This window comes from Mytilus galloprovincialis, chromosome 3, assembly GCF_965363235.1.
Source record: "Mytilus galloprovincialis chromosome 3, xbMytGall1.hap1.1, whole genome shotgun sequence".
Lineage (NCBI taxonomy): Eukaryota > Metazoa > Mollusca > Bivalvia > Mytilida > Mytilidae > Mytilus > Mytilus galloprovincialis.
Window position 1 is genome coordinate 77,567,173 of NC_134840.1, and position 14,854 is coordinate 77,582,026.

At 30.1% G+C, this 14,854-nt stretch overlaps 1 protein-coding gene and 1 long non-coding RNA gene across 3 annotated transcripts in view; both read left to right on the top strand.

Moving 5' to 3' along the window:
- The window catches only part of LOC143066812 (uncharacterized), a 35,510-nt gene extending 33,268 nt beyond the window's left edge, over window positions 1-2,242 (top strand). The window contains exons 7-9 of the mRNA XM_076239622.1: window positions 14-40; window positions 1,142-1,405; window positions 1,857-2,242. Coding sequence (XP_076095737.1) covers window positions 14-40; window positions 1,142-1,405; window positions 1,857-2,242 — 677 coding nt within the window. The remainder of the gene's footprint in view (window positions 1-13; window positions 41-1,141; window positions 1,406-1,856) is intronic.
- A 1,585-nt stretch (window positions 2,243-3,827) lies between these two features.
- On the top strand, window positions 3,828-14,092 carry LOC143069022 (uncharacterized). 2 transcript variants are annotated; one of them, XR_012976297.1, is made up of 7 exons: window positions 3,828-3,904; window positions 5,667-5,695; window positions 7,798-8,059; window positions 8,105-8,202; window positions 9,669-10,155; window positions 10,875-10,935; window positions 12,487-14,092. It is a non-coding gene; the product is annotated as an uncharacterized LOC143069022 (long non-coding RNA). The 2 variants fall into 2 exon arrangements; XR_012976296.1 differs by having other exon boundaries at window positions 7,798-8,202.
- The last annotated feature ends 762 nt before the right edge of the window (window positions 14,093-14,854 follow it).

Here is a 14,854-nt window from a genome sequence, read left to right on the forward strand (position 1 = left end):
ACTATATTTACAGGTGTAGACCAGCCTCCACTATTGATACGTAAGTATAATAGAGTATCCTCCCCCAACCCAACCCCCCAAAATAAATTAAAAAAAAGTGAAAAAACTAGCTCTAATACATTTTGTAAAACCACTACGGTTTTTTTCAAAAAATATTTTCTTCAAACTTTTATCAGAAACTGCTGATAAGAATGACTTTATGTTTTGTCAGCAGCTTGACCATGATTAGTTGTAAATAAACTCATCATAGATACCAGGACTAAATTTAGTATACCCCAGACGCGCATTTCTTCTACAAAAGACTCATCAGTGACGCTCGAATCCAAAAAAGTTAAAAAGGCCAAATAAAGTACGAAGTTGAAGAGCATTGAGGACCAAAATTCCTAAAAGTTTTGCCAAATACAGCTAAGGTAATCTATGTCTGAGGTAGAAAAGCTTTAGTATTTCAAAAAAATCAAAATGTGTGTTCTCTTTTCAAATCTGTTAAATACCAAATTTCTGTTTGCAGATACTTTGAAGTTTTCTATATGTTAAATGAACTGTCAATATTTTGGTCACACATTTTTCCAATGCTACTGAACAGAATAACTTCTTATTTGGTCAACAGCCCAACAGTGATAAGTTTTTTTAGGTGTCACTTTTATGGTACTATTCCATTCCCTTACTGTAGTTTGCCTCAATTAAATTTTTATTGTGATTTATATTGAAGACTTTTTTTGGTGTTGATTGACCCCTTTTACCTTAATATTGTCAAGTGATATTTTACAGGTCACAAATGAGATTTTTTAATTGTGTCTCTAAACCCATTTAATTTTAAAAAGTGGATTGATTTAAATTTGCAAATAATATACAATTTATGCAAAATGAACAGTACACACTGAGCAAGCAGACTAGACTGGGTATGAGAAAGCCTTGCTAAAACTTTTTTAAATTGAATTTCAATTTTTTTGTTCAGTTTTTAAAAATCTCCAAATGCTGAACCCCTATGCAGTTTTACATAAAATATTCAGAAACATTTGTTGATATTAATTATAGTTGCAAGATGAGCAGTACCTGCTCCTAAAATTGTCCTTTTTTTCATTATATATCTAACTTTCCGAAATACTGTAAAATTTACAGAATTATTTATAATCTTTTTCAGTTGCAGCTAAGAGTATGCATGAACCTAAAGTTGGAAGCTCAGTGGATCTGAAATATATATTTGGGAATGGAAATGGTTCGTTGTCTGGAGTAGAATGGTTTAAAGATGGATTACCTATTGAGTTTTGGTCTACGAAATATATAGAGACTACAAACACCTTAGAATCATCTTTGAAAATTAATAACGTCACTATACACGATACTGCAGATTACAGTTGTAGAGTTAATGGAATTAATAGTGTTATAATAGCAGTGTCAGTACAAGGTAAGAATCTTTAAACATCTGTTTTTTGTCTTTTTATTACATTTTGTAATTTGTTAGTTCAACTAAGTTGATATAGATTTGCATTTGTTTGAAACAAAAGTATTTTAATTTCCAATAAAGAGCTAAAAGTTAACATGATCGACAAGCAAATCTAACAAACATGTTTAGAATTCACCAAATGAGAGTTCTATGCATCTGACTTCTTGCTGTACTGAAGACAATTGTAGGCCTTCAGCAGTTTTATGCCCTTTGGTCAGTTTGTTGTCTTTTTGACAATTTCCATTTTCAATTTTATTAGCTTACAGCAACGTTCTCTCATGGCATGTAAAAACAAGAATTTTCATCCTACTACATTTGTAGTTAAATATATTTGAATTTGCTGCTTTAAACATGTCTGTCGAAATTATTTTCATGATTTATTTATGTGTATCCAAATTTATTTCTATTTTAGAACCAGTCATAAAGTTAGAAAATGCCTACAATGTTAGTTGTGGTGACAATTTAACCATTGGTTGTAAAATGAAAAATTTTCCAGCTGAATTGTCTTTTAAAGTGTGCTGGAAAAGGAGGAAAGAATTAAATGATCAGGACCAAATTTTAGAACCTAGTGATAAATATGGTGAAACACATTCAGGATATCCTAACCTGGATATTAAAAACATATGCAAAGAGGATGAAGGGTACTACACATGTTGGATTTTTTATGTAGTGGATGGAATAACATTTGAGGTTCCTAATGCCAGAACTACTGATAATTTGACAAAAGTGAATGTTAACGAAGGTAAAAAAAATATTTATGATTACTCATTACTGAGTCATTTACTAGCTACTAGATAAATAAACAACACTCAACCATATGTGAAGAAAAGATATTTTGTTCTGGTTCAAAAGAGACAATAGGAATTGTAAACTATTTTTGGAATTCTCGCTACATTGAAGACCCATTGGTTGCCTTCGGCTGTTGTTTGCTCTATGGTCGAGTTGTTGTCGCTTTGACATATTCACCATTTCCTTTCTCAATTTTATTGTGATTTATCACAATTTCAAATACGTATGATACTGTGGATTCAGTATAATTCGTTGAATTTCAATTTTCATGAAAGGACTAGGTCCAGTAAGACCCCTTTTTGGCCCCAAAATAAAGCAGTTTTACAAAATTGTTAAAATGTAAACTTTTAGTTATTTATTGGTCAGTAAAATGCTTCTGCTACATAAATATGGGCTATTTTTGACAATACAATGCACATATATCGGGTACTAGCACCATTAAGTCATGCTAAATTACTGAAATCTTCACAAATCTAGCATTTTAGTTAAATTTTAGATGGTTTCCGTGTAAAACTAAAGTGGCTGCATTCGTGTTCATCCGTAATATTGAAATGTAAGTTGTATTTGATGATAATGCATAACATATATAAAGGTTGAGGATGAACACGGATGCGGCCGCTTTCATTTTTGACAAAAACCATCCGAAAAGTGACATTTTTCGGCATATTTAGTAGATTTTTCATACTTGAGCTTGAATCGGATCGTTTTTTAATGTCTAATCAGTTAAAATCTTTCACATAAACTAATTGAATCAAATAAAATAGACACTTAAGTGTTTAAAAAGTGGTCAAAATCTTCCGTCAGATGAACTTGAAATTTGAGGACAAAATCGGTCCTTACCCTACTCCTTTTTGGTACAGGTGAATCACAAAATTGCATGTTTGAGGTATGATAAACATGATAAAGGTTGTATTGGTTTGTACAGCAAACTTCAAAATTATATATCCACAAAAATGTAAGTTTTCCTTAATCCATGAAAATTGATAGCCACGAAAATAAATGAAACCACAATGTACCCAGTATATATATGTATGTAAAGTATTGTTTCAATTGTTTCATAAGAACATGTACAGTAATCCATGTAGTGTGAATGTTTTTAGATATTCCATCCAAATTTGGGGTACAAAAATTTATTTAAAATTTCTCTTTTCATGAAAATGAAACATATGTTGAAAAGATGTGTATTTTATCCTACATGTGTATACACATACCTGTACCTGGAGGGTATCACATGTAACAAAAAATCTAAAGGTCTTCTATGATGATTTAATAAATGGTTCAAACTTATACATGACATGCATGAGGAAAAATCAGGGAGAACCCAAAAAGTCAAATGCAACAGAATTGTAAAAACATGTGTGAAACAACATAATAACAATGATGTCAGATAATGCAAAATTAGTGAAACAAACACAACCTGAAATGTCCATGAAGTCTGTGTGAATCTGTCCACAATAAATATTTAAGGAAAATAAAATTGTTAGTCATCAACACTTTGGTATAACTAATAACAGTTACTTTTGTAGTAGCAAAATGTGTTGTCACTAGAAAAGTGCTACAAATTTCTGTCTCAGATTAGTGTATAAAATGTGGCATTAAAACTCTTTTTTTTTGTTATTTCAGGAAAAGCACCAGTAATACAGAATGTAGACAAGTTAATAAATAATACATGTAAGAAATTAATATATCTTTATTTTTTTCTAAAGTATTTTAAGTTAAAGAAAAAAAAGTAAAAGGGGCATGTATTCTTTGTACTAATGCTTCAACATTGAAGAACTTTCTATAGTGTAAAGAATGTGCAATTGTTCGGTTGTATAAACAATATTGCATGCATTACAATGGTAAATTGGCACAGATTCAATGGCATAAAAAATATACTGTTGCTGAATTGATCCTATGCAAAAGACAAGGTTCACTTTAGGTGAAATATGGCCTTGAATATCAACTTAATCATAGTATTTAAAAAAAAATGGTTCATGAATGGATTTATTTCTCAAGCCTTACTTCTTCGTTATAATAAATCTCTTTAAACATGTTAAAAAGAGTAAATTGTTTGCTCCAAAATTTGTACATTTATCAGTACATTTTGGATATATTGTCAAAATAAAATGATTTTGAGCATTTGACTGACCTAAAAGCGTGAGCAAAACCCTAAAAATAGGCTGCAACATAAGATCCAAAATGTTCTGTACACAAAGAGTTGGCAATGATGATTTTGGATCCCTAGAAACAATATCTTTCTTGATCTGAGGTGGTGGCCAAAGTAAAGGTTGCTAAAAACGGTTTAAAAGAATTATTGAAAATTTGACCAAAATTGAAGTTATGAATAATGCATACCTACAGAGTCAATACTTTGTCATTGATAATATGATTTGTTAGAGTGAAGTTTTTTGTATTTAAAGTAAAATCTTAACTATATTTTTATGTGAAATTTGTAGCTTTATGGCTTAATTAAAAAAATCTCAAAAACTTAGGGTCAATTTGAACACTTCATGAACTTTAATAATCCTTTAGGAAATAGATTCTGGGGTTAAAAGTCACAATTGTTTAGAAATTAGGGGCCAAAAATATTGCCCAAATAAGCATTTTTGTAGTTTCCAGACAATAACTTGTGTTTCGTGTATGAACCTGTCTGAAATTTTCATACTACAAAGGGATAGTTAGGATTGCTTTTGGGTGGTTATGGCTCAAACCATTTAGTAATTAGGAGCAAAAAAGGAGGAAAACAAGGGTTTTTCTGGTTAAAGGACAATTGGGACAATTTAAAAGCAATGTAAGGATGGTAATCCAAATTGATTTAAAGAACACTGTTTGATTAACTCCCTTACACTGCTTGTAAATTATGTATTAAGAAATCATGATTGTCTTGAGGTAATCAACTGTCAATTTTATTTTTAGCAGTTACTATTAATTAATATTAATTTTGGCCATGACTATGTATGTCATTTTATATTTTAAAACTTTTATGATGTATTTGAATAGGTAATTATGGTTGCAAACTCCATTAGAAATTTGAGATGTTGACCATATCTTTAGGGAAAGATTTTTTGCGGGAATAAGGGAAAGGGGAGGTGATTTTTTTTTTTTTGGGGGGGGGGGGTCAATTCGCAATAGCATAGTGTGTTGTACAAAAGCAAAAAAATTGAATATAAATATAAATCATATAACCAATTTGAAGTTCTTTGATTACAATTATTCTGTGTCAGAAACCTATTATGTGTCAAAAATTTAGTTACAATTGAATCCAAATTTAGACCTGTATCAAGCGTGAATATTGTGTCCAATTTGGCCCCAACTTTTCAGGGTTGGACATCTCAGTCGTATCCAGCTGCCCTCAGTGAAGCTATAAATTTATTTTTTGAACAATGTTAATAGTATCATGATTGCTATATAAACAGGCACTCTACAACAGTTTCTTTCTTTTTTATTGCAGTCCATGGAACAGTAGGAACCTTAAATATGGTAAGTTTAAATATTAAATGTAACCATAATTTCTCTTACAAAAACAGGTTGTTAATGACTTATATATTGGCTTTACATCTTTCTCTAATATTTTGAAAGCGTTTACATGATCAGACATGGACATCATGTTCTTATGATTAAGGGGAAGAAGAAATTGTGCTACATGTATTTTTTCGTAAAGAAGAAAAATTGATACATGTACTATGGATTTATACAATATAAAGCTTATTCCTGAGATTTTAGCAATTGACAGTGGGCATGGCCTTCATCTTCAAGCCTCCAAATCATTTTTACTTCAGCTGGCCCCTAAGCAAAAATGTGTACTTATTCAGTGAAAATGGACGTCCCACTAAACTTAGAAACATATAAATCAACTAAAATTACAAAAACATACAAGACTAACAAAGGCAAAAGGCTCCTGACTTAAGACAGGTACAAAAATAGGACGGGTTAAAATTGCTTATTTTTTACACTATTTGAATAAATATTTAATTTTGATCTACATGCATGTTGCTAACCCTTTCCCCATAAAATGTCATTTTTGGTTTGATATTAAAATTCATTTATGAAAGAGAATTTCTGTTTGTTTTCAATACGTATTCATCAGATCTGAAATTATCTTTATTTTTAGGCCTGAGAAAACAGTTATTTCGTAGTGCATTACTTTTCAACAATAAATTCAAATTAAGAAAATCAGCTCTATATCAAAAAGATTTTTACATTGTAGTATACTACTATTTGGACAATTAATATCAAGTTATTGAAAAGTCTACCAGCTCTAACTCAAAATATGGACCATTCTATGTTAAAGGGGCACTAGCTGTCAAATTCATTGTAACCGATTTGACTCAAATTCTCATATTTGGTTTATAACAATGTTAAACATTTATCCAAACTATCAAAAATCTAAAATAAACAGTTTACAGAGCATGGGGTAGATAATATATAGGTTCGTTTCGTGTGTATTTTAGTCCAGACGCCATCTAATTAACTATCGATTTGACCTCAGATGACCATATAAGCGATGTAAACAAAAATAAAGATACGAATAGATTAAACCAACACGTGCAATTGCATTTCTATAGGTCTGTTTGATTTTATTTTATAGATTAAAAATAGATGTTTCTCATTGTTTTTAACCATATAAGAATGATTTTATGTGCATCGAATTAGTAATCAAATGATTTACCGTAGTTTCACTTTCATTGTTGACATTCTTTTTCTTTAAATAACCAGTACACGTACAATGCATGCGTTGTCAATCTCTAGCTAGGGGTTAACTTGAAGTTCACATGAATATCGGTTAGAATGATGATGACGTTTTCACTTGCAAGTGAATCAGTCAAAAATTATGTTTAATCGCTTATTTCAACAAAATTAAAGGAAATTGATTGCTAAAAGCAAATTATTATTTCATTATTCCAATTTGATTAATGATTGATCTAAAAAAAAATCATACTTTATTTTTTTTATATATATCGTAGCTAGTGCCCCTTTAAGAGGGTCTAAAATTCAGTTTCACAGTTTCATGCAAATAATATCAAGAAATAAATAAGGAAAGTGTACGAAAAAAATTTGCAAGTTATACAGTGTTTACACTAGGGACTATATTCATAGACAAGGAAAACCAAAGGATGATAACTGTGTACATTTTTGTACTTATAAAAAATCTTGACTGTTTCATTTTTCACATAAAAACATCAACTTATGAGTGATTTCACCGTACCATAGGTTTTTAGAAAAGCGAGGGTGGTCAAAATAGAAAAGTAAGGTAGAATTTTTTCAGTGGAAATCTATAAATAAAATTGTCCAATTTGCTTAAGTTGTCTGTGTGAAAAACAAAGATACATAGCTTCAAAACATAGATGCATAGAAAAATGTCACATGATAAGACTTTTGCCTTCCTGAAATTGAAACAACCACTATCCCAACTCTCTCCTATGAATTCTAATACTTTGTTTGTAGAAATTTACATTGAAGCTGCTATATTTTTACTGTACAGTATAATATTTCATCATATTAAATTTTATTGTATGGCACGATTGTGACTATTTACTAGTACATTGAAAAGAACAAGAGCTGTTTATATTTTTCCTTTTAAGGGTGATGTTGCGAATGCCAACTACATTAACACAAATGGTAATTGTAGTGATAATAAAACCAGCGATGGAACCAACAACCCAGGTGGCGTTAGTAAAAAAGGTAGTTCCTCAGGAAGTGAATGTTCTGAAAGTGATAGCAATGAATCAGATTCAAGCAAAAAAGGATTGATCAGAAGTAATTCCGATGAAAAAAGTGCAGCTGATACAAATAACTCAGGTTCTACAGTAGGCAGCCATCAGATGGTCAATACTAATAACTCAGGTTCTACAGTAGGCAGTCATCAGATGGTCAATATTAATAACTCAGGTTTAACAGCAGGCGGCAATCTTTTAGCTACAAACAATAAACATATGTTAGATGTAAATAAACCAAGATCTACATTATTATCTCAAATACCAGTCACAGTAAGTATTTGATGTGTAATAACACATTTTTATGCCCCCTCCACTGCTGAATTGGCATTAAGTGCCGTCTGTACGAACATTTCAAAATTAATTTCCATTTTCTTACTTTTGTTTGCCTGTACCAAATGTTATAAAATTCATACACAATGCTTATCACCACAAAACAAAGGTTAATTTGAATTTGGGTGTTATCACTTATACCATTTCTAGAGTTATGCCCCTTTAAAATAAAAATGGCTAAATTTTTCATTTCCCTTCCCTTACTTTAGTTGGCCTCATCCAAATGTTATAAAACTTATACACAATGCTTATTACCACAATATTCAAACCTTGATGGATTCAGTTTTATTGTTTTTGAGTTATGTCCCTACAAATGGGGGGGCATCATCTATTTAGTGGATACTATAAGCAATTTCAACACAAAGCTATCACTGCTTAAACATAGATATAAGAAGATGTGTCAATGAGACAACTCTCCATCTAAAGTCAAAATTTGTAAAAGAAAGCCAAAGCTCTGTGTTGAAGGCCGTACCTGGACTTATAATTTACTTTTATAAATTATTACTTTAATGGAGAATTGTCTCATTGGCATTCATACCACATATTCCTATATCCCATTATAGGTAAAAGTATAGCTTTTAATACAGAGCCTTGGTTCACATTGAACAGCAAGCTAAAAGGGCTCCCAACATGACCAGTGTAAAACCTTTCAAACAGGAAAACCAACTGTCTAATCTATATAAAATCAAGGGTAAAACTATATGGCACCGACAACTTTGTTGCAGGGCCATAAAAAGAAAATACTGACGAATCACATCAACATGCTCACTTGTGGCACACATTTATTGAAAGAAAACAAAAAATGCTAAATGACTCATTGTGTTGATAATTCTTAACATTTTTATCTTATCCAAATATATAGATGATGTAATGAAAAAAGTGGTTTTATATTAGACAAATTCAATTGTGAAATTCAAACATTTGAAAGATATAGAAAGTTTGGCATTTGTACATTTCAAAAGTTGCCATTTCATCACACAATAGCTAATGATATAAATTAAGGAGATATGCAAAGAATGTCAATGAGACAACTATCTACCAAAAAACATAGGGCAAGAACTTGAACAACTGCAGCTCACATAAAGACCTTTAACAATGAGTAAAACCCATACAGTATAGTAAGTTAGAAAAGACCCTTGGATGAAAAAATCTTTGTTTTCTGTATGTTAGTATTTAAGGTTGTACCAAACACCTTGACTAAAATTAATTTGGCTTGTTTAATTTTCATAAAATTTTTACAAAATATTTACTCGAAATTTTGATCAATGAGAAGCTTAATATTTCCATTAACAATAGACTGTGATTAAGGCATTCAGCTGACATCTACAGAGTTATCTCCCTGTAGTGTTAAATACCATCCTAAAATAAAAAAATTAAATTAAACTGAAGTTTTTCCATTGTTGTAGAATAATATAGACATATCAAGCATTAAACAGATAGCGGAAAGAAAGAACTTTACTGTGAAAAATGTACAAGCTGATGGAAACTGTTTATTTCATGCAGTAGCATATCAAATATGCTTTTTGTTGATCAGCAAACACATTTTGGAAAAATCTAAGGAGTTGAGACAAAAAATAGTAGAATTTTTGAAAAACAATGAAAAGACTCCAAATGGAGAAAAATATTCCTCATTTTTGTCATGCAACGAAAGCGAAAGACATGTGGAATGGACAAAGTATTTAGACAGCATGTGTAAGCAAGGAGAATACGGGGATGAAATTGTTGTGAGAGCAATCAGCCATTGTTTTAATGTTAATATATGGGTTCTTTCAACTCGCACACCCAATAATTTTATCATATACCCTGCTGCCAACTCAACTGAGACTTCTAAAACAGTATATCTTGGATTTATTCATGAGAGTTTACACTATGTTAGATTATTATCTCAAGAAGGTACAGTTTTATAGCTTTATATACAGTTTAAACAACTACCTATACAGTTTTTACAACTACCTATACAGTTTTTATAACTAATGGTACAGTTTTTAAAACCACACCTACCGTATACAGTTTTTTTTAATAACTACCTATACCATTTTTATAAGTTACTATCGGTATACATTTTGGAATATGCTCATTATGGAAGGTAGTGTTGTAACCTGCAGTTTACAGTCGTTTCCTTTGGTCTTTTGGTAGATAGTTATCTCATATGGAATCATATCATATCTCATTATTTATTCCTTAGTATAGATTTGTTTTGTGGTACACACATTAGCACAACATACATGCTTATTACGTTAACTTCTCTCTGGCGTAAATATTAAATTTTATTCATGTTATCTATGATGAGTTTACATACTTGTAGCCAGGGGGGTTCGGACGAACCCCCCCCCCCCTTGAAAACAAATAAGCACTGTTAAAGTCAATGTTCTGTTCGAATTGTGACTGTTAAAGTCGAGTTTGTGAGTCCAACCCCCCCCCCTTGGAAATTCCTGGCTACGGGCCTGGTTTATTTGCACTCTTTATATTCTCTGAAATTCAAGAAGAAAAGGAAATTTAACTTAAATTTACACAAATAAATAGTTGCAAATTTTTGTTATTGCCAATGCTAAATTGTATATCCATATGCATGGTAAATACTTCTTATTTATTTATCATTTTCTCTGTTTCAGAATGATGATCCAGAGAAACTTTACCAAACAGAATCATATGTTTGATAACTTTAATATATAGGTAATAATTTGTTATATTTCAAAATTTTATATTTTATGTTTTGAAGTTTTCTATGCAGTAAATACAATTATTGTATAGCAATATAATATTTCCCACAGAAAGTAACCAAAATTTAGCGTGCAATAAATTCTAATATCGCACAAGTGCAATAAATCTTCAAAATTCATGACGTCATTAACGACAAAATCTTAGTTTAAACCAATTTTTACTTTCAAATATTATATTGCTATACAATAAAAGGGTTATTGCATAAATATTAGGGAATATTGTCCCTCCTAGAACATGTATTGCACTCGCAAACTCATGCAATATAAAATTCTACTCGGGACAATATTCCCCAATATTCATGCAATAACCCTATATTATTGAAACTTTTATTTGATTGAGTATGTGAATAGTAAAATAATAAAATTACCAAATTCTGAGGAAAGTCCCTAAGCAAATGGGAGTATCAAAAGCTCAAACATATTAAACGAATGGATAACAACTGTCTTATTCCTGACTTGGTACAAGCACTTTTTTTTAATATAATGTAGAAAATGGCTGATTAAATCTAGTTTTATATGTAGCATAACCTCTCTCTTGTATGATTCTCGCATAAAATTCTATTAAATTCCATTAATGGTAATTTAGTGATATGTGAAATGCTGTTGTATCAGAAATTTGCACCTTTGAAACTTTTGTTTAATTTACTTGTTATAGTTTATGATTTGGTTGTCAAATGGGAGCAGCTGATGACGATGAATGATATTTGGTATGCAATTTCATTACAGTTGGCATATCATGTTCTAGTATATTGAGTTCTGCATAGTTAACATGTTAAAGTGATGCAATTTTTATGCCCCACCTACGATAGTATATGCCCCATCTACGATAGTAGAGGGGCATTATGTTTTCTGGTCTGTGCGTCCGTCTGTGCGTCCGTTCACTTCAGGTTAAAGTTTTTGGTCAAGGTAGTTTTTGAAGAAGTTGAAGTCCAATCAACTTGAAACTTAGTACACATGTTCCCTATGATATGATTTTTCTAATTTTGATTCCAAATTAAAGTTTTGACCCCAATTTCATGGTCCACTGAACATAGAAAATGATAGTGCAAGTGGGGCATCCGTGTACTATGGACACATTCTTGTTATTTGAATATTTGCTTTATACTATCAAAATAACATACAGTCAAGACATTTTCTGTGTTTACAGTAATACATGAAAACGTTTTACTTTGTACTAGGATACAAAAATGTAAAATAACACAAAAATACCTAACTCTATTAAAAATTTCAAACTGAGAGTCAAGACAGTCCCATAGCAAATGGAAAAATCAAAAGCTCAAACACATCAGATGAATAATTCCTGACTTCGTACAAAATTTGTGCTCAAAACACTAAATCTAGTATTTTGATTGGTTGATTTCTGTGTCTGCATGAGAATTATAATCATTCTTTAAAATTTTATGATGTTCAGTTACATATTTAATTGATTAGAAGGAAAAAAAGTTAATACTACAAGACAATATGAAATATTGAACTTCAATATATTAATTGTTTTGTTTTTCAGGTTACCTCAAGATTTATTCAACAGTTGTGATATGAATGTGTGTGTTAACTTGTGTACCCAGTGTCAAACACACTGCCAACTGCTGATCTCATGAATATGCATGACTTTGTGCAACAAAATTGAACTGCTCATTGTAACTTCATTTTAGATCTATAAGAAAATATGCAATAAGTAGATTTGCAGTGCTGCACAATTTTGTATTCATATTCATTTTATATAATCTTAACAGATTTTTAGATTAATTTTAAGTCATATTAAAGAAACCTCAAATTAAAAAAAATAATGCATATGTTTTTTATAACTCAATGGATAGTTTTCATTATAAAACTTATGTACATATACTTTTTTCTGAAGAAAATTCTTTAATTTATTCATATTTAGAAGAAGTTTACTTTATTTTAATTGCTTCCTTCCAGGAAGCAATTCCCCGACATATTTTCCGTATGCAAAGTGACCTCAGTGTGACCCATCTTGTAACAATCCGGTGATTGCAATACGCATGGATGTCCTTAAAATAAACTATTTTCTGAATTTACATGTTTAAAAACACATGCTCAATTTTCATGCTTTTTTGTTGATTTTTTGTTGATTGTTGACAAACAGATGACAATCGTTAAACTTCAGCTTCAAAACACGAACTTTAATTACCTGCCATATTTTCACAAAACTGACCGATTGAAAAAAAATTGACGATTATAGGAAATTTATGAGAAATAAATGAAAAATTCTTGAACAGAAGACTAAGTTTATGATGTTTGTATGCATTGGTTCAATAATTGGAAGAATTGTTTTGTTCACCGGTCACTCGTTTCTTATGACTTTAATCATTAATTTTTTATTTTGAATTTTTACATTGGACAACCATAGCTTACAAAGCTTTAAATTCATTTGTTTTAAAACAAATGTACATACTTGTTCTCTTTTAAATGACCGTTTTTTATAAGTTCAAAGGTTGTGAGTATTTTAAAATTCAATATGTACATATGCATAAAATCTATGCCAAAAAATACCATTTACTCACAAGTGAATAGAACTTTCACTCTAACTTAGTATTAATCTAGATAAGACCAGTTTATAGGATGTTGTAGATAATAAGATGGTATTTGATACCATTGCTCAATTACCAGTGCCAAACCTGTATTTGATACATTTGCCCAATGATTTTTATTAGATCTCAACAACATTGAAAGGAAGGTTTTGAATGTTCAATCATTAGGTACCTTATTTTTCTATAAAAAAAAAAAAGAGAGAAAAATCATACCATTTTTGTTACAACAATGAAAATTATGCGAAAGCTTGAGATTTTATTGATCACATTTAATGTGGTGTTGACAGATTAATTTGTGCCTATAGATCTCTTATAAAATGACTTTTTATGTCATAAAATGTTTTTAAGTGCTGTCAATTTCTCTCAATTGTTCAGAAATGTATAAAACTGAATTTGGTTCAGTTATATTTCCATAAATTATTTATCAATAGGAGAAAGAAATATTTTTATACTCAATTTGGTGCCATAGATGAGAATATGCAGTAGATAGTAGCATGAATTATCATTGATATTGTTATATTTATAAATTAACTGTTTACAAAATTTGGAATTTTTGAAAAACTAGTGTTGACTGATTTGTGACTATTAAATTAAAAAAAAGGATAGAAAATTAAAAAAAACTGGTTGTGAGGTTGGTGAATTTTTGTACTGATTTGCTTTACAAAAATAAAGATTCCATAGAATTTTCTAAAACTTTTATACTTTTTGAAGGTCATTTGTAATTCTTCATAGTTATGAAAACATTTACCTCATTATAACAATATGGATTGATTATTTATGAATATTGTAATTTATTTTTATTATATATGGTGGATTTGTTAGAAGTTAGTGAAGTATATTGTGTTTATTGTTTTGATTGTGGTTTTTTAAACGTAAACCTGAAATATTTTCTGATAAATTTTGATGATTTGCATAATAAGAATTTTGACTATGATGTGGTATAAGTTCTTCTTATAGGTATCATTTGCATAATATTGTTCAAAACACTGTTTACAACTTGTGAAAAAGACTGTTTTTGTAACTAAACCAATGTTGCAACATGATGGCTATAATTAAAGTTATACATTTTAAACATGTCAACAATATTTCCTATTAGTTGTTTTAAAAAAAAGTAAAATTAAATGTTTTGATGTAACTGATTTTACTTAGAGCTTATTTGTATGCAAACTGTACTTATAAAGTTTATCTAGGAACTCTTGTAAATCAAACCTTTTTTTTTAAATTCTGCTTTTGACTGTATTGTCCAAGTTTACACATTACAGTGAGATGCTTATAGGTGTTACTGTAAAATTTTACCTATAGCTCAACCTGTTTTTAAAA